Source organism: Aquila chrysaetos, chromosome 14 (assembly GCF_900496995.4).
Source record: "Aquila chrysaetos chrysaetos chromosome 14, bAquChr1.4, whole genome shotgun sequence".
NCBI lineage: Eukaryota > Metazoa > Chordata > Aves > Accipitriformes > Accipitridae > Aquila > Aquila chrysaetos.
Window position 1 is genome coordinate 25006673 of NC_044017.1, and position 27746 is coordinate 25034418.

The 27746-nt window shown below is 41.4% G+C and overlaps 1 protein-coding gene across 2 annotated transcripts in view; it reads right to left on the bottom strand.

The window, feature by feature from the left end:
- The window catches only part of TDRD3 (tudor domain containing 3), a 110767-nt gene extending 94694 nt beyond the window's left edge, over positions 1–16073 (bottom strand). The window contains exon 1 of one of the 2 annotated variants that reach the window (XM_030036464.2): positions 15866–16072. In XM_030036464.2, coding sequence (XP_029892324.1) covers positions 15866–15906 — 41 coding nt within the window. In that variant the 5' untranslated portion in view covers positions 15907–16072. Of the gene's footprint in view, positions 1–15865 lie in introns of both variants that reach the window. The other variant, XM_041128676.1, reaches the window with a different exon arrangement.
- Positions 16074–27746: the final 11673 nt, after the last annotated feature.

Genomic DNA, 27746 nt, shown 5'->3' on the forward strand with positions numbered 1-27746 from the left:
TGAGAGGAAGCCAAATGTGTTCTGGGGTAGGAGAGACCACAAAAAGAAAATGAAGGGATGATAGTACACAGGCACTAGAGAGTACCAAGGGCACTGCAGCAGGTGGTCATGGGAGTGAAAGGGGAAAGTTTACAATAATGAGTTCAGTTTTAGGAACGGAGGGCACAAGCCTGAAGACAACCACACTTTCAGATTTCCATAGCTCTGAAAAGCTTATTTTCAGCTTGTTTTCCATTTCATCAATAGAGTCAAGTAATCATATAATGCTATGACTCAAAATCAGACTACTTACTTTCTTTAATGCAAGTTACTTAATGTTTACGCCCTAATATTCCAATTGAGGAATAGTGAAATCAAGTGTGTGTCACAACTTTTAGGAAGTAATATTAAGCTGAACAGTACAGAGTGAAATATACATCTGCATTCCGTAGAAAAATGTAATTCACAGTGCATGATGGAGTCAGGACTCCGGCACATGCAGGCAGGCAAGCAAGAACCAGCTGAGGTAAGACATTTCTTCATCTGCCAATTAGTAAAATAGGTCTATCATCTTCACAGAGACAGCATGACAAAGCTAAACCTTTTTATTCTGTATGTTTGACAACATAGGAACATACCCACATCCAGTCACAAAGTCTCACAGAAGCCTGTGCAAGCCAAGCCCCAACTCTTACAACTGCAACTGACTGTTCACACTCTTACACCCTCTTCTATTCAAACTCACAAGTACATGACAGGCTAAAAGGCACTACCCAAAGGCCACACACTTGCAATTTTGAAACTTGCATGCAATTTATCATGCATTTAGCTTAATAAGCTGTTAATTTGGGGGGAGGGGGCAGGGGGGTGAATAATACCCACATCTGCATCACGTCACATTTTCTCAGTCATTTGGTACTCTCCTCTATAATGACAGAGATTGAATGACAAGTACCTACAAGGTATCTCACTTCATTTTCCTCTTTCTACTTGTGCTCATCAGATCACTTCTTTTCCTAAACTCTCCCTCCTTTCAGGATCCTCTGTCTTCTGTCTGCCCTTCTTTATTTGACAGTAATAAAGCGGATCAAACATACAGAACACCTTTCTTTGGAAGATTAACTACACAGAATAGGCGTCTTCACCATGAAAAAGACTGAAGAAGGGATTTAACATATCTATAAGGTTGCAAATGACATTAAGAGATAAAAAGGTATTAGGTACTCACTGTCTCTAAATTAGCAAGTGGGAAATTCGGCAAACTTAGGAAAAGGGTGCTTCATAAAGCATATAAAGTTGTTATTCACTATTCTGTAGCTGCTAAAATTTTACATATGTTCAAAAAAAAAACCAAAAAAACCCACAACCTTGCACAGAACCATGCAGAAGAAATTCATCAAAATTCATCATCTATGTAATAGAAAGAAAACATCCAGCTGAGGAAATTGCTGAAAAAAACAATAGTTAAAAGCTGGGGAAACATTCTGAGACATCATCTCTGCGTATTCGTCACACTCTCAGGCTTCCCTACAGACATCAGTTATTGGACTTGATTAGAGACACAGTACTGGGACAGAAACTTTGATGGACAGCCCAAGATCATCCACTGTAGAGACTGAGCAAGGAAAGATGTGTATGGGGAACAGAATGATTTAAGTTTCTTGGATCTGTAGCAAAGTTAACTCAAAATACCACTTCCGCATAAAATGAAGAGATCTTTCATCTTTTGTGTTAGGCTCCATAAATTTGAGAAATCAGAAGTTTAAGTAGCTGCCAGACCAAAAAAGGCATTCTAGTAATGGTTCTTATTAAGTACTTACTTTCTATATATCACATTTTCTATAATCAAGTAGTACATTACATTTTTTCACTACACATCACCATAGTTTGTGCTAGCATAAGCATGTCAAAATTATATTAACATAACCACTTCACAGTTTAAGAGAGATGCACAACTTGTCATCAAGAAAAATATAACAGAACTAATTTTCATTTTTTCTTTTGGGGAGGTAGGGTGCAGGGGATGACATGCTAGTAAAAACCAAACTATGTAAGAAGCACTACCATAGCCATTCCTTGGCCAAAAGGAACATCACAGAACTCAAAGATAAACACCAAGCCATACGCCTTGCAACCACTGAGGTTGGGAAGTGCCTGGACAGAAAGCAGCTCCGTGGGTTCATGGCAAAGAACAATTTGAACACAAACCAGCGTGCCCCTACAGTGGTAAAGACTAACGACATACTGGGCTGCAAAATTTTGTAGCCAACAAATCAAGAGACATGATTATTCCCCTCCTCCCAGCGTAAAGCCACATCTAAAACACCGTGTCCAGTTTCAGGGGTCCCCATTATGAGAGAAAACCCACAAACCGAAGATACGCCACTAAGATATTTTGGGGGCTGGAACCCATGTCATAGGAGAAGATGCTGAGAGCACCGTTTGGTTTGTCAAGTCTGATGTCTGAGCAGGCCAAAGGAGGAACTCCCTCCCCTCCCCTCACCCCACTAACTGAAGGTGGTTTAAGGAGACAAAGCCGATTCTGAGAGGTGTGGAGTGAAATGATAAAGTGCAAGAGACACAGGCTGAAACATGGGCAACCTCAACTGGACGTAACAGAGAGAAAAATTTTCCGGAAGAGTGGCTAAGCACTGGAGCAGGCCACCTTGGAGATATTCAAAGCTCAATGAGACAAGGGCTTCAGCAAGCTGATCTAACATCGGAGTTAGCCCTGCTTTGAGCAAGGGCTGGGACCAGGATAGCCTCTCTAGAAGTTGTTCAAGCAAAATTTTTTTTTTTCAATTATATTTTGAGTATCTCAAACTAAAGCAAAACCTGTCATCTTTGTAAGAATTAATTCCTAAAAATGCTTTCTCAAAAGAACATTTTGTGCACTTTTTTCCAGTAAGGATCCTTAAAAGTTGGCTTATTGAGACTGGAATATGTAACATATAATATTCATACGTAAGTAACAAAAGGCTATATTTTTAGTAGATCAAGTATAATTGTGATCATTTTTGATCACCTAATTCAGCTTATCAACTGTACTCATGAAGGAGACTATTAATAATTGCTCAATTCAAGCTGTAAAATCTCACTTTATTACCACACAGAAATAGCACTGAACCATAAAACTACAAAATGAAACTTGGAAACATTATTAATTGCTATTTTGTTATTAAAGCATGTCTTCCATATCAAAGACCTGGACTACTACTGCTTCAAGATACTTCATATTAATTTCAGAAAAAATAGAAGCTTAACATCCCCAGTGTCTGCTGACTCACAAAGCAAGATGCTAAGCAAATGCCTGCAGTTTTATTTGAAATATTTAAACCCGAATGTTATCACCAACACAAAGTCCCCAAGAATAGCTGCTGTAGTGGGTACTGTTCTTACAGAATTGGTTCTTAGCTCTAGCTAAAAAAACGATAACTTTTGAAGTGCACCCCATGCACATCCCTCCCTCCTACAAATCAAAATTGACAAAAACAAACAAAAAAAAGTTACAACCTGCTCAGAAGACAAGGATTAAAGATGAGTACTCATTACTGAAACAAAGAAGTATATAACTGAAAATGCCAAGCAGAAAATAATTTCTTTTACAGCCGTTGTCATCAATGCTTAAAATACACACAGCCCTATTACTATGATTACATAATTTTAAATCAGCATAGCAAATTTTTCTGCTTAGGGAGAAGTTATTTTCAACCCTGCAGAACTGGAAGTTTTCTTTTTATTTTACTTTTTGCTAAAAATAGCCATTTCTAAAGATATTTAGAACTAGATTTATAGCACATTTACAGAAAAACCCCACTCAAAATAAGAAACAAGAAGGCATGCATACTCGTGCAATGTAAAAGAAGACACACTAAAACTAAGATGTATTTACAATAAATTATTGGAAAAGCTCTACAGTTACAGAGATTCATGTATTTCTAAAACTGAAAAATACTACTGCACCTGTTAAAGGGCTTCCAAGAATTATTTTCAAGTTGCAGTTCATCAGCTGCACATGAGCTACAGAAGTCTCATTCAACCACTGACCTAGAGACAAGTATAGGTCTGTAAAAAATATGAAGGTGATCAGCCAAACTACTGCAAAATCAAGTCAGGTATCCATAAGTACAGTTTGAACATGCAACCAGGACCCTACTTTTCCTAAGTTTGTAAGAATTAAAAGACCAGTTTGCACAAGAGAAAACCTGCATTGCACTTCACTGCTACTGCTATGAACAAAGCACAAAAAAGAAACATGGTAAGACACGAAAGGGAACATCATTTGGTATGTTTTACTTAAACATTCTTTGAAATATCAGGTAAAAATCAGGTGTTTAAGTAGTTCCTTAACTACTAGCCTTTACTTTCATATTCTCTTGTTTAATCAATATTTTCAATTTAGTACTTTAGCATTGCAGGCTCAGGAAGAGGAAGGATTTAAATTAAGGGTTCTAACACTCAAGAGATTCATCTAACCTCCCAGCCAGCTGATGTGTAACGGGAGAGCAACATACAGTCTTTATTCTCCCTGCTTTTTTTCAATTATGCTCTAACTCAAGCTATCACTTCCTCTCCTTCCTAAGTCAGTCACAGAAACATTTCATCTGACAGAAAATTACTTTCTTCTGGTCAGCCAGTAACTGGGCAGAAGGTGGAAGTCAATTTTTATCTAACAGGTGGTAATAACTATGTTATTCATTTAAGAATCAAACAACAATGTAACACAGTAATTATTCTGCACAGAACAAAAAAAAGATTACAAAATCAAACCTAAAGAAGAAACTGGAAAACATTTTAAGAGTGGAATTCTGCAGTTATAAAGCACTAAGTTCATCTCTCTAGTGCAACAGCATGAAGAAAATATGATGATAGCTAGAACATAACAGCAATTACTATTCTAGACTAAACTAAGTTTTTTCCATTTCTTCATGTTGTTATCATACAGTGACGTGGTCGGGTTAGGAACTGAAATGTAAACTAAGAAAACAGAAAACACAGTGAGTAAATAAATGATTAGACAGACATCTCCTCGTCCCTTCTCTTCCCCATTCCCAAACTTAGAGAACATTACAAGCTGGTAAACCCTTAGAAGCATTGTCCAAGGAAATCTTTTTCCATCTCAAAAACCACACAATAGAGAATCTTTTTGCATAAGTGTCCAAGATCATAATAAGCATCAATCATTAATTTCTGTAATAGGTATCTATCAAGGTTGAAAACTTGGTGGATTAACAAAATTCAACACCTCAAGCATAAAAAGCACTCCAAGTTCTTGTTTCCTCATTTGCTCATTCCACAGGGATTTTCTCCAGTTTAGCCAATCCTTCAAAAGGAAATTCTGAAATGTATGCAAGAAAAGTTTCAGGCCAATTTGACAGAGAGACACATCTCCAGCCATTAAACAAAAAAAAAAAAAAAAAGTTACATTCTTAACTTTATTGAATCACACAAAAATGGTTTGAAATCATTATATGCTACATATTGAAAAACAATTTTAACTATCAAACAAACCCAAACTAGTTTAGCTTAAAATATTAAGTATACACATCGATGCATCCACTTCCTTCATTTACTTTGATTTTCATAGTTACAAACAAACATTGCAGAGAGCACTCAAGTGAAAAGTTGCAGAGGAATTTGGCAAGTACTCACCACAAGGCAGAACTCCAAAATGTTTCTTAGACTAGCTGAATGGCAACTCTCAAGTCTATCAATAATAACATGTATTACACAGACGTATACGTATGTCACATCTGAATTAAAAAACACAACCCTGAATAAGTTTTTAAAATCAAAAATCATGACTGTGCTCATTATACATTCTGTTTTGAAAGAAAAGCAGCTTGATGGATCATATTTTTTACATAAGGATCCTCTCAGCATTCCCCAGCAGCTCACTGCTTCAACAAAATACGCTGTTCAGAAATCACTACTCTGCACAGTCAGAACCAGACCGTTGAAAATTACCCACCTTCTCTTCAGCTCCTTCACTGACTTTTTCCCCCTCACACTCTCCTCCAAATAACAGCTAAATGAAAACCTTAGCACTTGCAAGTACTTTCAACTATAAAACAGTGTTCTAAGAAGTTGAAAAATGTAATGCTTCATTACTGTTACCATTCTGAAAAGTAATTTAGAATTCAACATCTCTGCTTCGTATTTAAAACTGTCTTGGATACAGGATCACAGTTTAACAAATAAAAAAAGTGTGTACTTGGAACCTCATAGTAAACTTAACTGCCCTGATGCCTTTTAAAGTCTCCCCCACTCCCAGTGTACAATGAACCTACCATTAATTACAGTAACATCAACCAAAAGACAGAAGTGTAAATGTGCTTCCATAATAAATAGTAATTTTTATTTCTATCATTCTGTCAAGCAATACTACGTAACAAGATGATCTAGCTGTTGAAAGTTGTATTTTCCCCATTCAGTATGCTACCATCAATGTCAGAGCTAAATAAGTGATTTCATATCTTCATAAAATGGGAAAATAACATTATTAATGCACTTGGTAAGGGTCCTGGATAGCATACACTTTTAGCCCGTGTTTTAATTGTATATCCTGATTTACATCTACATAAGTATTTAAACATTGAGATAACAACATAGTGTATTTTCAACAGTAAAATAATATAACAGAGTGAAACTTCAGCAGACTGCAAAAGAATGTTAACATGAGTCTCTACAACTACTTAATGGAAGAGATTTAGTGATAAGTAGACACACTGTTATCCGGCAGCACTAGCTGCAATGCAAAAATGTCAAACTCTTCCAGGTAACACACAGAGATGTGCCCAAGATAACCTCACTAACTCCAAACTTTGGTAAGATAAGCTTTCAGCAAGCAGCAGTGCTGTAATACAGCAGATGCTAGAAACAGCCCCTGCAGTCAGAAAACACTGGACAAGAGCTCTTGCGTGCTTTGCTCCTTGAGATTTGTTACTTCGTGATTCGTAACAGGCCACAGCAATTTGACATACAAAAGTCACAACGAGTAGGGTTTTCTTTCTTCATCTAATGAAATTCTTTTTTTTTTTTTCCCCTCAGATACAAGTTGTAAATACTGTTTCTCACTCACATTTCCCCAGGAAAACGTTGGCAGCCACCCTAAAGCGTTAAACTGAACACAAATATTCTAAAGCTGGGGCCATGCCAAAGACACAGCTGCCACACCACTGAGAGTATCTTGAAGCTGTCTGAACACACATGGCTTTTTCTCCTCTGGCTTTCCTCAACAGCTCTTTTTCAGACATGACACAGCACAAGAAGCTCCCAGCCTTTCTTGGAGCACTAGGAGACAACAGGAAAGGAAAAGCCTGTCTTGACCACACTCCCCAGACAGCGTGCTCTGTCAAAGAAGCAATTTTGGCAGTCTGTTCTCTAACTCAGAGTAAGCCTTTGCTTGCTGTCAGTTAATGCCATCACTTCCATTTCGAATATCTATGCTACATTTCTCAAAGTGAAGGGCTTAAAATGATGCCAATGCAAGAATGCCCATCGTGCTTCAATTGCTCACCAGTGTTACAAAGATTATTTAAACCAGTAACTTTCTTTTTCCTTAAATGTGCACAGCAGCTCTCAAACGTTGTACATCACTCCTAGAGCTGTCTAGTCTTCCTAAATTCTGACACCTCACAACTATACATTAAGTACATAAAACGTGGTTAGAAACATTTACATACTATTCATCCCCCAGAAAGCCTTTCCTTCTTTCTGTCAGCTGTATTAATATTGTTATTGGAATTAAATATCCTCATTTTGCTCTAAAGAAGTAGAAAACATACTACTACTGAAAAGATGAACAATATGCACAGCTTGGAGAATCAGTCTTAAATTTATTTTTATGACTACCACAAAATAAGCAATCTATAAAAAATTAACTCATCTATAGGATATTTAAAATCCAATGTTTCTAAGTGTAATTCTAAGTTAAGCTTCAGGACAGCTTCATACTTCATACTTCTGCATACTCCTACATGCATTACTTACATTAAACTGTATTTTATCCAGCAGTAACACTTCTGTAAAATATGCACATATAAAAATCTACTGAATATCTGTTTGTTATCAATATGAATGACAACAACACCTCACTCCAAAATTACCAGCTACCCTCCACCAGCTTGTTGCTCAGGGATTCAGGGTCTGGGCAGTGTAAGCACACAGAGACTGAAGAGAGAAAAAAACCATCTCTCTCAAGAGTCTCATACCGTGATTTCAGAATGCAAAAATCTTTGCAAATGGCTTTCTCCTGAGACCTGGTTCATCTATATCCAACATCTACTCCAAATGCCTCAAATTTCCACTTTCTAGAAGGTACAGGCTTTCTGAATAATAATTTAAATCTCCAGGAACATACAAGTTTAAAACACACCTACTTTTACTCAAATTATAAGAGATACTGATCATCAGGAAAATGCAGAATTCCTAAACACACTGCTGCTTTTATTAACTCACTCTTCCATTGGGAAGTTCATTTGAGTTTGTTGGAAAAGGCAAATAATAATAAAGCATGCTGCTACACCATCCTGCCCAAGTCCTTCTCACAAATCCCTACCAAAATCACCTTTTTACATGCTCCACTTACAGTATACCTAGAAGCAAAATTTGTGGGCGGGAAATTAGCCCAAAAGAGTCATTTGCAATCATGTAATAAGCTCCACCCAGTCACCGTGTTTAGGTGATGATATCAGTTAGTTTACCAACAGACAAATTGATAGAAAACATTATGAAACTCAGCAGGCATTGCCATCTCAGAGATAACGTGCGCTGCTCAACACCAGGTCAGTCAAAGACCATGGGGACAAAAAGAGGCAGAAAGAAGGAAACTACTACGTCATTGAGTCAAACACATTAAGCTACACTTGTCCTAATGAAGTATTTGCATCTCAAAAAGACAGCAAAGCCTAGGAATTAAAAAGCTAAGGAAATAACTTCTGAAACAAGACTCAACACATTTGAAATCTCCAAGGACTCCAAAAAGGAGAGTAGCTATGGAAGGCCTACACACTCCTACAGAACTCATTGATTGGAGAGAATCAACCTGAGACACATTTTATCAAGAAAAATATGGTCACTGAAAAGGCAGGTGTTAAAAAAGGGTCTGTAACAATTTAAAGGACTTCCTGCTGTAAATGTGTTGCAAGGAGACTAAGCTTTTTTCCTTTTGTCTTTTTTTTTTCTTCTTTTCTTTTGTTGAGTAAATGGCTCACAGTAGCAACAACTTCACTCTAAGTGGCAACAATTCTATAAATCAAGTACATCTTATACTAGTGCTTCAGCTTACTAGCATAGTATTAAGAGAAACCAGCAGGTGAAGTCTGTGTCCCCAAAGATGATGCATAAATCAATTTGAGATCTGGCATAACAAGGTCAGAGAAGGAGAGTCTCTCCCAGCAACTAATGAAAACCTGGAGGCTGAGTTGCAGTAAGGCAGTGAAAATCACAGGTGAGACTGAGTGCGTAGGGGACTGTCACACTTGCTTTGTCTTTTCTCTCTGTCCTGTTTCCAACAGTCCCGTTCGTTTCTCTCCACAAGTTCCCACTCCCTCTTCCCCCACCTCCAATGAAGAGCAAATCCTTTCCTCAGAACTACAGTGTGATGACACTTACTTAACAATGTAAAAATAAGAACATAAATGGTGCTTTTACTTATGCAGTCTAGGTCTAACACAGCTCTCTTTTCAAGGGCGGCCAGAAGCAGATGATTCAGGTAAAGAATGTAAAACACAGCAAATATCTAGAAGTGTCTGGAATAATTCCTAGCTTTCAGCCATGTTAGAGCTGGTAGTCCAACTCCGTGGTAAAGTTAGGTACTCAGTGCCTCTATCCCTATCTGACTTTGCCTAACTACAATTTTAACCCACTTATATTTTTCTGCTCTGCAATATCATGTGGCAGTTAAGTTCCACAATTTAATTACACATTGCTTGAAAAGCTACTTTAGTTTTCATCAGGTAGCAGGTTGAATTCACTGGGTGGCCTAATTCTTGTCTTAAAAAAAAAAAAAAAGCTATTCTTGCTTTTTAGTCATCATTTCTGTATGGTCTACGGATTTTATAGACCTCTATCACCTCTCCTCTTATTGTTCTGTTTTCCAGACTAAAGATCTTAATCTTCCCAGCACAGAGGATCTTCTTCCACACCTTTCATCCACTTTTTCACTGTCTATGAAACCTTTGCTGTACTGGGGCAATTACATCAATGCACACCATTAATGATTTGGACACACCATTGATATACATAATGACCTAAAAATGATTTCATTCTTTGCGAACAATTCCCAACAGCTTTCTGACCACTGCCCTTCTCCAAGTAACGTTAGTAAATTTAGAGCTCATCACTGCGTAGATAGGCTTGCATTATTTTCCCCTACAGGAGCATCATTTGGCATTCACCAAAACTGAACTATGTTTGTATGTGAAAGCACTAGGCAATGGTATCATAAGATTTTGATGCAACTACCCAATCAGTTTAGATTTTACCAATCCTCATACACCAACAAACTGCTCTGGTGCCACAACACTATCATTCTTTAAGACTATTTTTTAATATGATGAAACCCTAGGTCCCAGAAATCTACTGGTACGTTTTTCCAACATGAAGCAATCATTGATTTATCTAGTTTTTTGTCTATTAACCAACTGTACTAATCCACAGGATAACCTTTTATCCTTGGCAAATAAAGATTTCATTGAGGACCTTGGCCAGATATTCTACGCATTTTCAAACCAGACTGCTACTAGCTTTGTTAAGTGCTCTCTAATTCTAGTGTTGCAGCATTCAGTGAGCAGGATTTGGCGAGTAAGAGTTCTACTTTCATCTTACGTACTGCCTACAGATTACATAAGCCTCACTAAGTTCTCCCCCTTCATTTTTCTCTTCTGCAAATTGAGGCGTTTCAAAAATGGTAGCCCCCTACCTCCCTCCACCTCCTTATTTTAGCTATCGTTCTTTGCACCTTTTTAACTATTAATTATAGCCCTAAATCTGTTTCTTGTGAAAGTTGTGATCATTCAATCTGATACTAGTCATTTTTTACCACCTAGCATCATCTTTAAAAAAAATAAAAAGAAAAATAACATCTCTATTAGTTTCTTGGGCTTGTTTCCCTTAAGAGAAGGTAGAATGCTGGACCTTTTCTGCTCCTCCAGAGTGAAAATGACATAAAGAATTCAGGTCCTAACTACCCATTATTTGTGATCCTGCAAGTATGCAAACCAGACTAGCCAGTAACGGATACACCCGAACAAACAAAAAATGCAATGATGCGGCATTTTGTTTTGTACTGGCACTTTCTGAGATTTCACGGTACCAACCAAACTTCACAAAATCCCCTATGTCACGAAAGGATTGTTAAGAACCTCAAAACACATGCACCTCTCCTGTGAATCACTGTGTTATCCCTGTGTCTAAGGAACATCTTGTATCCAGCCTGGGCTTGCTCCATATGCAGGGACCAATTTCAGCTGAGTTTTCCAAAGATGTTTCAGTGGAACAGCAAAAGAACATGTAGCAAAAGCAGATCACCTTACAGGATCCTGGAACTGACTACTTTGCCAAATTCCTGCTGCACTCTTAGAAAGGTGCTAGATTCACCCCATGAGCACTTCCCTGCATTTCCAGGCATGCACCTGCTTTTGCTTTAGAGCTTGGATCACATCACATGATCAGTCCTACAAAGAACAAGTTCAAACAGATCTTAAAACTTAAATCTAAAGTTATCCAGTATGCAGCACATTACTTGCTGAAATACCAGTACAATTCCAATTCCTCTTCATCTCTGGGAATAATTTTTCATAGCCACAACATTGTTTACATAATCATCAAAATATGTGAACTTTTACAAGACTATATATTTTTGCCACAGACTTACTAATTTTTATGGCATCACACACTGCAATTAAGAAGTCTGTACTACTTGACAAGGAACTCACATGTCCATTTAGTTGTACTAAGAAATTCTTTAGTTATCCAGTTTGCATGTCTTGCTTTCCCACATTCAGAGATCAATCAGTCACTACACCCAAGACCTGTGGGACCACAGGCTAAACCTGCTGTAGGACATGGCATATCATTCATTTTTGACAATGTACAGGCATTTCCATGTAATAAATTTCCAAGTTCTGCAAAGACCTAGGACACTGAAGAGGTCCTGGCTTGTCATATTCTCTTGTGAAATGCGACCTGGGCAACCTCCAAAAAAGCCAAAACATTCTGTTGCAAGCCAGTGAGAAGTGTTCTGGGATTCACTGTTTACATAAGGAGGATGTATTCTGCAGTCCTTCTGGACTTCATTTCTAGTAAGAAAACTGGATTCAATAACTCACGTTCCATTAAGGTCTATATTTTAATGGTAACACTGGAAAGTTGGTTCCAAAATTCACAAATGTAACTATAACAATACAAAAAGGTAATTCTCTCTGCCCCTTAGCCTTCCTTCTCATAAAGTTAACACAGAACTTCTGTTCCAAGACAGAATGTCTTTTTCACTGCAACCTAATACAAACACACCTTATCTCCAAAGTCAGAGCCAATATCTCATTCCAAGGTACAGTGTAGTGCATAATGGAAAGAACTAGCCTCAAAAAACGCATACTTTTAAAGACAGCTGGAAGGACATCTCTTCAGAAAAACTACAATTCTGCACACAAACTACAGGGGTCTTTCACCCATTTTCATGAAACACCACCACCACAAAAAAAAAAAAAAAAAAGATTCTCAGCTTTAGCTGCCACTGTTACATTTACTAGGTAGGGCTACTTCATCTTTCAAAAGCTGATAAAAACATAATTGATATACTGAAACAAGCTTAAAAGGCAAACGTTACAAATTTCCAGGCAATTTTACAATGGATAATTCTTACAATACCTCACTGGAAAAAAAATGTATATATTACTACTATACTATATTAACTACACCGTGTTACTGCTTTACTTGAAAAATTACTTTGTATTCAGAATCATAAAAAATAAAAAAAAAATGGAGAAATTCACATAAACAAGCATCTATATTAACTCTTCTTACCTTTGAAGATTTAAGAAAGATACAGTAAAATCTTATCAGTACAGGCAGTATCTTACAACCTAGCAGATTTGCAGCTGTGGAAGACCAACAGTTTCTTACTTGGTTTGAAACGCCAAGGGGTACTTCTGCAGTTGTAGTGGGGACAGATTTTAATGTATAAACTCAGCTTCGTTTTTGTACTAGAAAACGTACCATTTTGGCATGAGGTGACAGTAACAACCGATTTGGTGCAGAACATGGTTTAACGACCAGTGTACTCAAGCGTAGTCAGAAATATACTACATTAAATACCACTGAAGGCTTACTCATACATGTGTTAAATAATTTTAAGATCTACCAATAAGATGAGAAAAGTCATAAGCATAAAAGCAACAGCAAAACAGTTAAAAGCATGGTTGTCTAGGTTATTATTTTTTTAAAAGTGCACAAACACTCACCTAAACAAGATTTCTGAAGCACTATTTCCTTTTTCCACTCCACCTCACATCCCTCAAAAGTATATGCAGTCACTTCCCCCTCCTGCATACTACCCTTCCCAATGCAACCCGGTCAAGGCATAATTCCAGTGGACCTGATAATCAGACCACTACTTGCCCGATCATCTTTCAGTCCCTGCCTTTGGCTCACACCCTGCAGTGCTGCAAGAATAACAAGTATTTATAGCCATTCAAGAGTATATGCCCCCAAGGAGAGCGCCAAATACTGTGGAAAAACAGATCGTTTCAGAGGCGCCTCGTATTTGTACTGCCAAAACCTGAAAGCCATTTGCCAATGGCAGTCATTCAACTGACAAAGTAGTAAAACAACTAAGAATTGAAAAGTGTGTGAAAAAAATTTTGAATATGCAACAGAAAGCAAGAAAACAAAACTAGGAAAATAAAAATTACTTTTATGGAAAGCTTTCTCCTTTTTGGAGAGGAATAAGTAAGAAAGGAGGGGGAGTGAGTTTCTAGTTACAGTCAAAACTTTCCTTTAAATAAGCTAATGTTATGAAAATTAGCATAAATAAGTTATGATTCTTTCAATTCACTGATAGCCAGGAATCACAGGATTGTGCACTCTATAACTGCTAAGAACAGTATTTTTGAAACATGATGCACTTACCCAAGAAGCAGACCTAAAGACACTAATATTCTCAATTTGGTTAGTATTATCACAAAGTAACACTGTAAAAGCTAGGTTATCAAACACAGTATAACCAGCTGGTCAAAAGAGGTGATTATCCCACTGCATTCAGCATTGGTGCAGCCTCACCTCGAGTACTGTGTGCACAATTTAAGAAAGATGTGAAGGTCCTTCAATGTGTCCAGAAGGCGACAACAAAGGTGGTGAAGGGCCTAGAAGGAATGTCCTATGAGGAGTGGCTAAGGACTTTCGGTTTGTCTAGTTTGGAGAAAAGGAGGCTGAGGAGCCACCTCATTGCTCTTTACGGCTTCCTGAGGAGGGGATGTGGAGAGGGAGCTGCTGAGCTCTTCTCCCTGGGATCCGGTGACAGGATGCATGGGAATGGTTCAAAGCTGCTCCAGGGGAGGTTTAGACTGGACATTAGGAAGCATTTCTGTACTCAGAGGGTGGTCAAACAGTGAAACAGGCTTCCTAGAGAGGTGGTCGATGCCCCAAGCCTGTCAGTGTTTAAGAGGCATTTGGACAATGCCCTTAATAACACGCTTTAACTTTTGGTCAGCCCTGAATTGGTCAGGCAGCTGGTCTAGATGATCGCTGTAGGTCCCTTCCAACTGAAATAGTCTGTTATATTCTGAACCGTATGACATGTGTTTCAATCTTTTACAACTTAGCCGTATATGAAATCACAGTCCAGAACCACGAAGTTAAACAACAGAATAGAAATATCCCCAAAATGCCATTGGAATAATGATGCTTCTTGTAATTTGAGCAATTTTTCTCAATTACAACCAAAGTAAGTTGCTTTATGTTTTGGTAGTTAGCACTGAGCTTTCGTTTTAGCGAAAGACTTGTACGTACTTAAGGAAAAAGGACTACGTGTTGACTAATAAGCGAATTACTTTGGTCAACTGAAAAAAAAAAAATCAACTTCCAGTCAACAGTGCCAAAACACCTCTAGGCGAGCAAACAAGATGCAGAGTTTGCGCTTGGTATTTGAAACGTGCAACCCATCGAAACACGTTGTTCCGAAACAGGTACGCGGTGCCCAACGACTAGGACCGTGGAGAGAACACGAGTACCTGGCTTCGAGCCTCACGCGTGTGTATTTACCCTACTCTAACTCCACTTTTTCGATCTTATCTTCCTTGCTGAAAGGGAGCGCGGTGTCATTAAAAACAACAGAACTATCGGCAAGCGCCAGGCCTCCCAGCGCTTGCTATCGCGACACCCCGCCGAGGCAGGCCTCGGGGAAAGGCCGACGGGAGACGGGCGGGCGGGCAGGCCGCACCGCTGCCTGCCCCGGGGAGGCTGACGGCCCCGCCGGCGGGCGGCCTAGCACCGGGAGCGGGGCCGGGGGACGCCCCCCTCTCTCCGCCGGGCCGCCACGGGGGGCCGAGGGCTGCTGCCCGCGACAGGCCCCAGGCGCACCGGGGAGGGGGGAGCGGGCAGCGGCCACCCCCTTCCCGCGGGCACCGCGACTGGCCTCAAGCCGGAGGTCGGGCGGGGAGGTCCCCTCACCGCTGCAGGCTTCCAGAACAGAGGAACAACACCCCCCCCCAGGCCCCACACCGCTGCTCGGAGTCACCCGCGAAGGTGTACTTGCCCCCGGCGGTGGCCGGTGGCCAGCTCCCCCCCCGGGGAGGGACGGGGGACGGCGGCGGTCCGGGTCCGGCCCGGCCCCGGCGGCGGGGAGGGAAGGCCGCGGTGCAGCCGAGGAGGCCGCCCCACTTACCAGCCCGACTCGGAGAGCGCCGCCCTCGTCCTGTCGGCCATGGCGCCTCCTGCCGCCGCTCTACCCGCAGAGCTCGGGGCCGCCGCGGCGGGGCCGGGCAGGCGGGGGGCCGCCGGGCGCTGCGGGGAGCCCCGGCGCTCGGAGGGAGGGACGCGGGGCCGGCTCGTTCCCCCGCCCCTCGGGGCGCCCGGCCCGGCCAGCGCTCCGCCGGGGGAGGGGGGGAGGGAGGGAGGAGCGGAGGCGGCGCAGGCAGGGACGAGTAAAGCCCGCGACGCGGGGCGGGCTGCCGCCTGTGGGGAAGCGGCCGCCGTCGCCGCCGTGGCGGAGAAGGGCGGGCGTGAGGGCCCTGCCCGCCCGCCGGCTCCCTCAGGCCTCGCCGCGGAGCCCTCTGATGGGCCTGCCGCCTTGTCGTAGCGGGAAGAGTTTTATTTTAGACGCGTTTCGTCTCTAAGTGACGTTACTGCTAGGGAGGTTGTGTAGGAAAAGTCTTCTCCGGGCCCCCAGAACGGGTGCTGTGGGTGAGGAGGGGGTTGAGCCTTTAGAGTGACAAGATGTGCAAGGCTGTTCCTGTGGTTCTTTAATGTCTTTATTTTTTTTCTTTAACGCTTTGCCCTAAAATGCTGGGCGCTGACATGAACGTCCGTTTTTGTGATCTGCCTTTTTAATGGGAATTACACTCTATAAGAGTAGCGCTATTCCGTTGCTGCTGTTGTAAAAGTGCCCAGTTGCCTCAGGCTCCAGTAATGAGCGGGCTGGGAGTGCTGTCCTCCCCATTCCTCGGTGCTCCCCCCTTCAGAGAGACTGCCAGAAGGTGAACGGGAGCGGGTCGGGAGTTAACAAAATGCCTACCAGAGCCTTGGCACTCGGGGCTTCTGCCTGCAGGTGAGGGCAGCTACCTTCCAGAAGACACAATTCCCATTAGTGAGTCGCGTCCGGCTACTTCTGTAACCCGTCGGTGCCAAATGTTAATTCTTTTTTACTGCACTGAGGTTTCAAAACCTAGCCACCTGCTATATTTGTCTATTAAAGGTGCACTTTTCTTCATGGGACATTCGCATCCTTGGGATGTTTCAGTTTTCCTGCAGCATTTTCAAGTCAAAGCTTGCTGGTTTTCTTTTTTTTTTTTTTTTTTTGATCCACCTGAAAACCTCCCTTTGCTATACTGAGTAGAAATCATTCAGGAGTTTTACACGCAACAAGCTGTGATTTCTGCTGTCCTGATCAACACTATTTGCCTTTTTTTTTTTTTTTTTTTTTTTTTTTTACTATGTGGGGCTAATTCATTGTGTTCTCATTTTGTATCTATAGATTATATACTCTAGGGCAAAGGTTTTGTCACCAGTGCGTATGGTGACACATCTTTTTTAAATCAATAATTATAAAAAGCTTGACACAGAAGATGGAAACAAAACCTATATTGTTCAGATTAATCTGAGCAATGTCTAATGTTACACATACCCTTGAAGCTTTTCTGAACTGGAGTCTTAACAGAAAGAATGTACTCTAGCCCTAAAATAATAAATTTCCACTTAAAATAGAAGACTGATGTATGCGATCTCTGCCCACAAAATCTCAAAACAATGAGTATCACACTCCGGGAAGTTTTAATCCTCATGCTGGTCATTAAAAAAAAAAAAAAAAAAATTAGCAGAGGGAGCATTATTAATTGGGAAAGTGCTACAATGCATTTTTGATGCAAGGTCGTGGAGAACAATCACCAGAGCCATCTACACAGAGTTCAGTAAACTGAGCCAACCCAGCCAGCCGTATAGTTCATGGGTTGAATAACCATATCATTTATTTGGATTTTCAAAGGCTGTGCAGTCCCTTATCATGACAAGACTTTGGGTGAATATGAGCTTCCAAAGGAGTAACATCAAGGAGAACTAATTTAAGAGCCCTGAAATAGACCAACTGTATGTCTGTATCAAAGAAACTCTTAAATTAGTGCTGAGGAATACCCTAAAGTTAAGCAGAAGAGTCATGCTGAAATGTTAGTGGCCAGGTCACACCCGTATTGCACACTTAACAACTGTAGCAGCTGCTGTCATGCAAAACCACCAACAGATAGGTGGAAGTGTAGTGCCAGTTCAGACACTTATTATGCAGAGGAAATGGGAACAAAAGCACCTTGCATTTGGAGTCTGACCTGGCTGCACATTAGATTATCAAGAAAAGGTTGTAAACATTACTGTAACTCAAAAAGGGGTGCCCATATTGCCAATTAGTAAGGGATGGAGTATGACCTAGGAAAAGATAATGGCAATTACAGACTATGCATTACCTCATGTTAGTTTAAGACATGGAAGCTTTTGCTTATTTAAATCTTCATCGAAATCACCAGGCAATTATACCAGCAATTTACGCCAGCATATGGCTAGCTGTTGTACCTCATGGCATAAAACACCGTCTATAAAGAAAATGTAGTACTCAGCACTGTCCTTCTTAAAGGTTTGCAGGCATCCGTTCTAACAAATTCATTATATGTAAGCTGAGATATATATATATGTACACACACATCCTTTGGTACATGAGAAGTCCCCATTAGTACATGTTTCTCTGCTCACGGAGGGCACTGTCTGATCTTTGCTGTTTCTAGCTGCTCTTAGCTGTGCTGCACTGAGGTAAATAATTAGCTCCCCTGTAAAACAGAAGGCGATACAATGCCTGCCAGGCAGTCAGAAAACCGCAGATTGGAGGGATAAGACCCTCTGTGCCAACTGTTCATGATAAAACATTCTTTGAGCATATCTCCGTATCTATCACCTTTAGAATAAACGACATTGCGGAAGCTAATGAGCATCATCAGAGTACCTGGGGTGATACAGAGACAGAGCCTAGACTCCAGCACACCTGTAAGGGGCTCTGTGGCTCCATAGCCTTCTCTGAAAAATTCATGTTACTCAAGATGAACCAGTGCATCACTGTTCACAAAATTCACGTGGACTCCTTCTGTCCAAACCATAATTTAGTTTGATATACTTCACTGAAGTTGAAGGGCTCGTTCCAATTTCTCTTTCCAAGCGTCTGTTTCAAAGTGTCAGCCATGGAAAAGTGTGAAGTTAAAAAACAAGGTCTGTGAGGGACAACTAACATGGCTAAGTTTCATATATAGCTTCAAGATAATTTGTGATTAAAAAAATCACTTTTTGTAGTACCTTTGAAAGATGTCGACACCGGCCAAAAAAAAAAAAGAGTAATTTTCAGTCATTGTGATGGTTTGCATAAACACACCTCCATGCATGACTGGTTGACAGTCCTATTTAAAAATGCTACATATGTAAATCAGCTATGTTAAATTTTAAGAAATGCCCCAACCGGTTATTCTACAGATGACACAGGGAAGTGTCAGGGAGCAGCGAGGGCCGGCTGCACCTCAAGGGAAGGCAAGCCGGGAGTGACGTGCAGCAACACAGCAGGCAGGACCAGCAGCCTCCCCGTAAGGATCCAGGATATGGAGCGGGAAGTCCGGGCGAGGATCAGGGCCAGAGACGGTGGCCAGGGTCAGGCACAGCCCGGTGATCACCCAGCGCGGACGAGACAGGTCCGAGCTCAGCCAGAAAGCCGGGTCTGAGTCTGGGTCAGGATGGAGGAGGTGATGCCCGAGCACAGACGTAGCTGTGCCACGGCTCAATGTAGACCAGGCGGGGGCTGGCGGTATGGCCGCTGCTTAAATGTAGCTCCCGTGGGAAAGGAGAGGCAGGGCCTCGCATTTACCTTCTTCGCAACAGCTCTTACTGGCAGCAAAACTGACCGTGAACTCGACCAGCTAAACTCATTGACTCAGCTAACCAATCTCCTAGAAGGGTGATGTGCTCCAGGCCCTGAGAACAAGACAGTTCTGGTGCTGTATTAGTGTGTGAACAGATCTGATGAGCAACATAGTCGTTTATCCACGATTTGTCTATGAAAATGGGTTTCTCAGTGTTTTAAGCAGAAACAGGCTTAATAGTAACAGCATTCTGAATCATCCAAAAACAGGGCATGAGACTTAACAGCTTACTCTGGTACATCTTTTACAAAGGATTTCAGGTTTCAAGAAAAACTGGAGATTATCTGTATTGATCTTCTCCTTCAAAGAAATAAAATGTATCTACTACTTTATATCTTCAAAGTGCTATGCATGAAGCTATTCACATTTTAATAAATCTTCTTAAATCAATATGATTGTTTCATTAAGTTTTAGATCTATTGAATTTAGCTTTTAGATATTATATATGTTCAAAGTATGACGTGGCTATTTAAAAAGGTAGGGGGCTAAATGGGGAAAGATTGCTTAATATGTCATCTTAAGCATGCTAACTGCAAGCATGAAACAATGTCCAGTAATGTAACTTAAGACAAGGTAAGTGGTAAGGCCCTCTCATCTGTGCTGTGCTCTTCTTCTAAACCATATTTAATTATGCAGTACAACTTGGGTTTTTTTCTATTACATTCAGATTATTAACCAACAAAGTTTAAAGTATTACTATTTAATGCTGTATGGCTATCACTTTGCTTGCATATCCTGTATTTATCTGCCTTATTTATTAGAAATGCAAGAGGCTAAGAGCAGAAATTGAATTTAGGCAGGAACTAGCTCCTGTTGTTTATTTTAGCAAAGAATAACTAGATCCTGTGATTTCTTCACAAAATCCACAACGTGTACACCATGTCGTCCAGTGACTGAGGGAGGCAGCCCCTCCTCTGGAGTACCAGATTAATGATAGGCATATAAAGATGTGCCTAAAATGCAGTTCTTCTTGACTGCCGCCCACGCTGGGACAACTTAATCCATGACAAAGAGGTTATTTCCACAATGCTGTGTAATTGTAAGTACCTAAAATTTTTTAGGTCTACTTGAGCACCTCCGTTAGGGCACTGGTGAGGCAGAGAACAGACAGAACTATCACACAGAGCAAGACAGCAAAAGCCAGTTTTTGCAGCAGCCCTACAGGTTCCCACCTGTGGCTTGATTCATCCTTGTTGCCTTGATCTCCTGCCAACTCCAGCCCCGATCATCTTGGATCAGCAGTGGGCTCACAGAACTGGGGAGCTGAAACTGTTGACAGCACCTGCCAGAAACGGGCAAGACCAGAAACCTGTAACACTCATTGTGAGTTATGGCACCATGCACCCCAACCTGGTGTGCTGAAACCAGCAACAGTGGGATGGAGACCCCGAACACCGGGTTCGAAGGGAAGTCCCCACAAGGACAAGAATGCTGCTTTGGTCTCAATTTTTATTTCACCTTCTGTAGAATACGCTTTCTTCGTTACATTATCTGAAGGTAAGAGGTCCTCTTACTGAATGCAACAGCAGATGAACCTTACCCTGGATCTGTAGCTGAAAGTAACTGGGCACTGAAGGTAAAGGGCCTTCACTTCTGTTCCCTGTGTTTCTAGAAGCATGTTGGGGTTTCAACAGAAGTGGCTTTATCACTGCGTCCTGTGATGGGCCAGGTCCTGATCTGATTTGGCTGCAGTCAGAAGGGTCAGCTTTACTGCACATATTGTTGCACTCCAACCAAAATATTGTAAATGTTTTCTCTGTTTTATCTGAAGGACGAGGACAGTAGTCAGCACTCAGTCTCTCTCCTTATCCTTCTTCTATCATGAACTTCCCTAAATTGTAGGTGAAGAGCAAAGACGGCTGGTTACTACAAGTTTTTCACACTGGGGAGGTGTTTGCTGGGGGTGAGGGTCCATGCCTGACCTCTTGTGTCTCAAGGCAATCAAGTGGCTGTCATCTGTTATGGCAACTGGAGAAGGAATTGACTTTTCACAGAGTAAAGAGAAGAAGGGAAAATTACAGAAGTAATTATTTTTTAATGGGGGAGAGAAAGGAGAGAGGCTTGGAAAGGAGCAGGATGATGGAAAGAGACAAGCAGGAGGCACATATTGAAACCTGGGAATTGTTAAGAATTATGAAGTCTTGGACATAACGCCACCACCTATAGCCACAGACTGTAGTTAAGGTGGTGTTGCAAGGAGAGAGAATTTCCACTAAGGCCAAGGCTAACATTTTTGTCAGGCTGCTCTAATTGATTTTGTCATCTGGCTGTCCGCTTCTGGAACCCCTCATTTTGAGCACAGTCCCCACTTTCTCCTGCAAATCACTAAGTGCATGGCAGGCCATGGTGATCCTGAAGCTATAGTCCATGCTGGCATTACGTCAGTCACGAAGACAGCATCACTGCTGTCAAGACAATTACTGAGGCACTGTGGTTGTCGGGATGGGGGCGTTCATATATGGCATGATGATGCTATTGCCACGTCTGTGCGTGGCTGCTTATCAAAAGGTGGACAGTTCAGATCTGAAAGCGCGGATGAACCGCTGCAATGATCACGAGGGTACGATGGATCACTAAGTACAGCAGAATGTAATCTCATATAATTATGGCGCTGGCGGGGCCCCTCGAGGGCCAGCAGAAGGTCTTGTGTTTGTCAGTGATTCTGGCACAGCTCAACCTACTGGTCCTCTGGACACAGAATTGGTAAATAGCCAGGGAGCAGAGGATCAAACGGCATATGGCTTTGCAGACTTTCACCGGGCTGCAGTAAACATCCCAGCCCTGAACAGCTGTGCCTCGTCTCTAACAAGATGACTTTTAAGAGACTGATACCTTCTGGACTGGATGGAAATCTGGAAATAAGCATGCTGCTGTCAGGGCTCTGAGCGCACCAAGAGGCTCTGCAGCCTCTTCCCCTCTCCTTGGGGTTTGGCTGCCCGTGCTCCATTCCAGCTCTGACACGGTGCAGCTGTAGCCTTGGATCAGGCTGCTGGGGAAAGAGCTGTGTGAGAAGGAGCTATGGGCAGCCTCATGGGGACCTCCTGCCCTTTGCTTGGGAGCTGGGTTGAAGCTCAGGCCTCCATCCTTGAGACTGGCCTGAGGTATGCCTGTGCGTGGCCATGTGCCTTGCTGATCCTGAACCACTGATGTGACTTGCTGGCTTGACCTTGCACCTGCTTCATCACCGCAGACATGTCTGGTGGTCTTGAATATTGTCTGACCCTCCTCACCAGCATGGTACCTGCTCAGGTACTGGGGGACTGTGCCCACCCGGGTGGGATCATTGCCCTACCTGCCTTGCTGTTGCCCTCAGCTCCCGGCTTCCTTCCCGTGTGGGGCAGCCGGTGCTGGCTGCTGCCCGAGAGCTCCTACGCCAGAGCTATGGATGTGGTCTGTTACACGGAGAAATTAGTGTCCCGTTGGCAGGCGGTTCACGTCTGAAGTCGATACACGTGATGTAACTGAACAAAACTCAGCAACAGTGGAGACACTGCTGAAGGCCAACTGCTATCCATAGCCACTCAATGTACAAGACAGCAACAGAGCCCTCAAATAGGAGAGCAGGTGGGGAATGCCCGGTCCTCTCTGCAGGTTCTGCTTCCCTCACGCTTCCCCTGCCTTTCAAGCTGAATTCGTCATACTTTGTCTCAGCAAAACTAAGGTTGATACTAATGAACACTGCCGGGCAGAACTGCTCAGGAAGGGCTGCATGGTGAAACCGTGGCATATATATGAGCAGACGAGTCAGGGAAAGCACTTGGAGCGCCTTCCCGGACGTGCTAAAGGCCTTGTGGAATAAGTGCGGTGCAAGAGGGTGCCTCACACAGTGTCAGGTAGCTCTTAGGGTGACATAAAATACCTGCAGTGTGGGCACAGAGGGAACACCTTAGAGTTGCCTGTCCGGCCGCATGGATGTCCGTGTTAAAGCCAAGCCCATTCCTCCAGGGTAGGGCAGCAATACAGGCATAGACACCATCATCCTGCACAGCACACGAACAGAATATGACCTTAACTATAAACATAGATTAGACTGGAGAGCACAGCTGCGCAGCAAAACGGTGACTACCTATTATGCAGTAATGTACATGGCTGTGTAGTAACTCTGTATATCAGTTTTGCTATTATTACTATTAAAAGTCATAAAGTTTTAATTTTGTATATCCGCAATACCAGAAGCCATCATCTCGTTATGAACAGTTTGGGGCATAAATGATCCAGCAGTCTGTGTCAGCACTTGACTTAATTGCAAGGTGGGAGAAAAAGACCGAATAAATAAATACTGTTTTCTCATGGAAATCTAAAAAGATTATTTTTGGATTATAAAAGATTCACTCTGTGGTTTTCCTCAAATGCTGTCGTGTGTTTGTGCTTGAGGAAAAGCAAGTTATTGGAAATCTATGCCAGGCTCCAGCTAAGCAGTTGACTTTCTATCCATGATTGAATACATACTAAACAGGCAAGAATGTTTTCGTGTTATTTCCTGGCAGTGAAAATATACTGTGTCATGCATCTTTCCTATTCAGATGTGGCAGCTTTTGCCTACCACTGCTTTTCCCCTGTAGTCTGCAGGCCCAAACCAGTGCAGTTTGGAAAAATAACTAGATTTCTTAAGAACTTTCAAGAAGCAGCAAAATCAACACTTCGAACAATTGAATGCAATAACTGGGCATGCTATTTGCTGACCTTCACTTATGAATGATTCAGTTCCTTTCTCTTCTGATTCCGCTTTTATTTATGTATCTTTCCTGTCTCTGTTGATTTTAGTTATTATTCTGTCCTCAGTGCTCCTTGCTTCCTGCCTGTTAGCAAAACACAAGAAACAAAAGAATGTGAAAGAATTGTCTGATCTTCATAGTGGGTTTTTCATCTCCTTTCAATAGAGAATTGGGCCCTATATTCTGAGTAACTGCAGAATTATGAGGGGAATTACGGAATTATAGAATCATCATTAAAGCAGCCTTACATACTTTACGTTATTAAAAGCAAAATATTCTTTTTCCAACTATATGTTTCAGCTAACTTTTAGGTTAAAGTCTGCTGTTCTCAAACATGAAGAATGAAAAGAAACGGAAATGCTAGAGCCCTGAGCAACTTCTCCTTATTTGCATGTATACACTTTGAACTTCCCTGGCTTGGATATTTATCCCGAGTGCCTAAGATATTTCAAATGGAGTCTATACAACAATGGGGCATAAGAGCTAAAGGAAGAGCTTCAGAGATCGAAAAGGCTCATAGCCCCACATCCACAAGTGGGTTCCCGTTGCCACAATTGTTTTAAAAGCTGTAATTCCTTTAATTCAGTACAAAAGCACAAGTTCACTTTTTCCACAGGCTACAAAAAAAAAAATCCTGATTCAGTTCAGAAGCAAATATACATGCTAATTCAGCAACTACTCTATGCAGAATCCAACAGTTGACAGCCTGGGGGACACAAATATGCTCCAGAAAGCACAGTGCTGTCTGGCAAATTAGTGAACCATTGAGAACTGGCACTCACCATGAAAAATGAGCAAAAGGGGGAAAAAGAGACAAATGAGCGATCAGAAGAAAAAGTTCTAGAGGAAGACAATAAAAACTTGAGAGAATAAAGAAAGTTGTCAACAACTGGGCCACAGCCTAGAGTAACGATTTGAGCCACCTGTCTCAACTGAAATTCAGACTAGTAAGATAAGATGCAATGAATGAAAATAATTTCTTATCATGAAACAATAAAACGTGAAGTAATGCTACTAGTAAGCAAACCAAAGTAGACACAACATAAAAATGTACAAATTGGTCATTAAGGACTCCCTTTTTTCTTCTCATACAAATTGCCGTTTGGCACCAAGGGTGAATACAGATTTTATAAGTTTATATTTTTCCTCATCTGGACACAAAATCAGAAATAATCAGTAGTCTGTTCCACCCTCTATAAAATTCACTGAGGCATTCTTTTAATTATGTTTACATATGCTTATGCTTGTGGGGCTACTGCGTGAAGCAGGCGCTTGGCTGAAAAAAGGGAAGTTGGAGAGAAGAGGTACTGAGGTTTTTACTTATAAGTGGATCTCTTTTATGATCTGATTCACATTACAGTCCTGCACCACTTGTGTTGACATAGGGGTAGAAATTAATTAAGTCAGCACTGATGCTGGAGGCATTATATCATCAGATCATTGCCTCTCTGGAAAAAAACAAACCCATTATTTGTGGAGCAGTGTAGGTGCAAATTAGAGGTGTGAGGACAACACGTAACTGAGGGGCATATGAAAGGCAAAGTGAGAGGGACTGGAAATATGTGTGTGAGAAAACCGTATGGAAAACAACAGAGGGATGGGGAGAAGAGGGATAAAATGTGGTAGCAACACCTTGACCAACTCGCTGACCATTTTCATAGAGCCTAATTAAAACTTTCAAGTTTTGTTGGGTTTGTCTATTTTCAGAGTTTCTGCAATTACTGCTGTAAGTCTCAGGTTTACATCAGCAGAACACAAGCATGGGCTAACACACTTTTACTGCTAAAAATGAAACAGTTGTTTCACATCAAAGCACAAAAAGCAAAGCAGCAGAGCAGAATCTACCAGCAGTTTGTTATCTATTTCAGTGCTCGCAACCATGTTCGCTTAGCCCTATAAACAGGATGGCCTGCTGTTAACAAATATTGCCCAAAGCAAAACACTAAACAATCTAAAAGAACATTTTATACCTATTTTACATATTTATTTCCAAGCATATCCTAACAGCTCCAGTTAATGCATTAAGGTCCCCAATCCTTCCTGGCTGCACAAATCAGTCTTTCAGGCTGACGCCAGCAGTATTACCATGGTTACCTTATTAGAGTGGCTTAACCTGGCAGGTGGCTTAGCAAAATGCCTAGTGCTGAAACAACCCTAGCACACAATCTATACTTTTCCATCAAACAAATTAGTATATCTCATGCTCTGTTGTCCAGATCATGCTAGAGCGGAGGCTTTTTTTGTTTGTTGGAGTTTTTTCCTGGGTAAAAATGCTATTCTTGTAATTTTACCACTTATTAACTGCAAAATTGTAACAAACTATTTTCTAAGAAACCCAGTTTCCTCTACGCACAGTTTTGTAGATCTAAAAATCTCAGTAAAGTCAACAACCAAGGAAAAAAAAAAGCCTTCCATACACCACAAAAAAACCCAATATAAGGTTTATATTTATAACTGCATTTAAGGTTGGACTTTAAATCTGGAAAGATTCCATACCAGCTGGAGGCTGGCCAACTTTTACTTGTTTGAGAGGATTCTTTGGAAGATGCAAAGCTCTGTATTACTATTTTTGAACTGATGGGTTCAAAGCTAAGATCCTGAAGCTTTGCAGATAGATTCAGCTGTAAACAGTTGTGGTTGACAATACCAGAATTACTCCATCATGGAATGAGTATATTTGGCTACCAGGTAGCCAGACCAAGTCATTCACATACAGATAGCAAAATGTTCTATAGGACTTAAAGCAATGTGTCTTTGTGAGAGGACAAAGAATTGGAGGAATATAGAAATAAATGTGACAACATAATGGGCAGATGAAACTTTGGCATTTGAGCAAGGTACTGCTAGTAGTTGTTTGGGTGGAAGCTACCAGCCATTGCAAATCACAGACTAATACAAAGCCTTAATACCTCTGCTGGTATTATTTTAGCTTTAATTCTAAAGATATTAAAATTGTTATATGTGCTACATACAAAAACCTTTTTTTGTTCCCTCCTGTTTAGTGGGGTACAATGCTAAAGAGCAAAGAGGGAATTTTCATTCTTAATACTTCCACACTGCTTGCCAAGATGCATTTTCTGATCTGAATATATGACAATGTAGTAGCTTAAATATAAATACTTAAGGTATAAAAACACCCTGGAGTGTGTAGAAGTTTCATAGATCTTTCGTAGATTCATTCATACTGTTGCCCCATATATTTTCTGTTTCGCCTCCAAAAACATGGATGTGTTGTGTTTCTCAGCTTGTGTGCATCTCTCCTTTCTCATGCTGATGTCACTGCTGCACCAAGGAAGCTCCAGTTCTCCGGTCTTTATACTGCAGCGCTCAAGTTTAGAGACTCTGACGACTTGCTTAGAAGTGACTCAAACAACTTTTCGCAACAGAGGAGAAA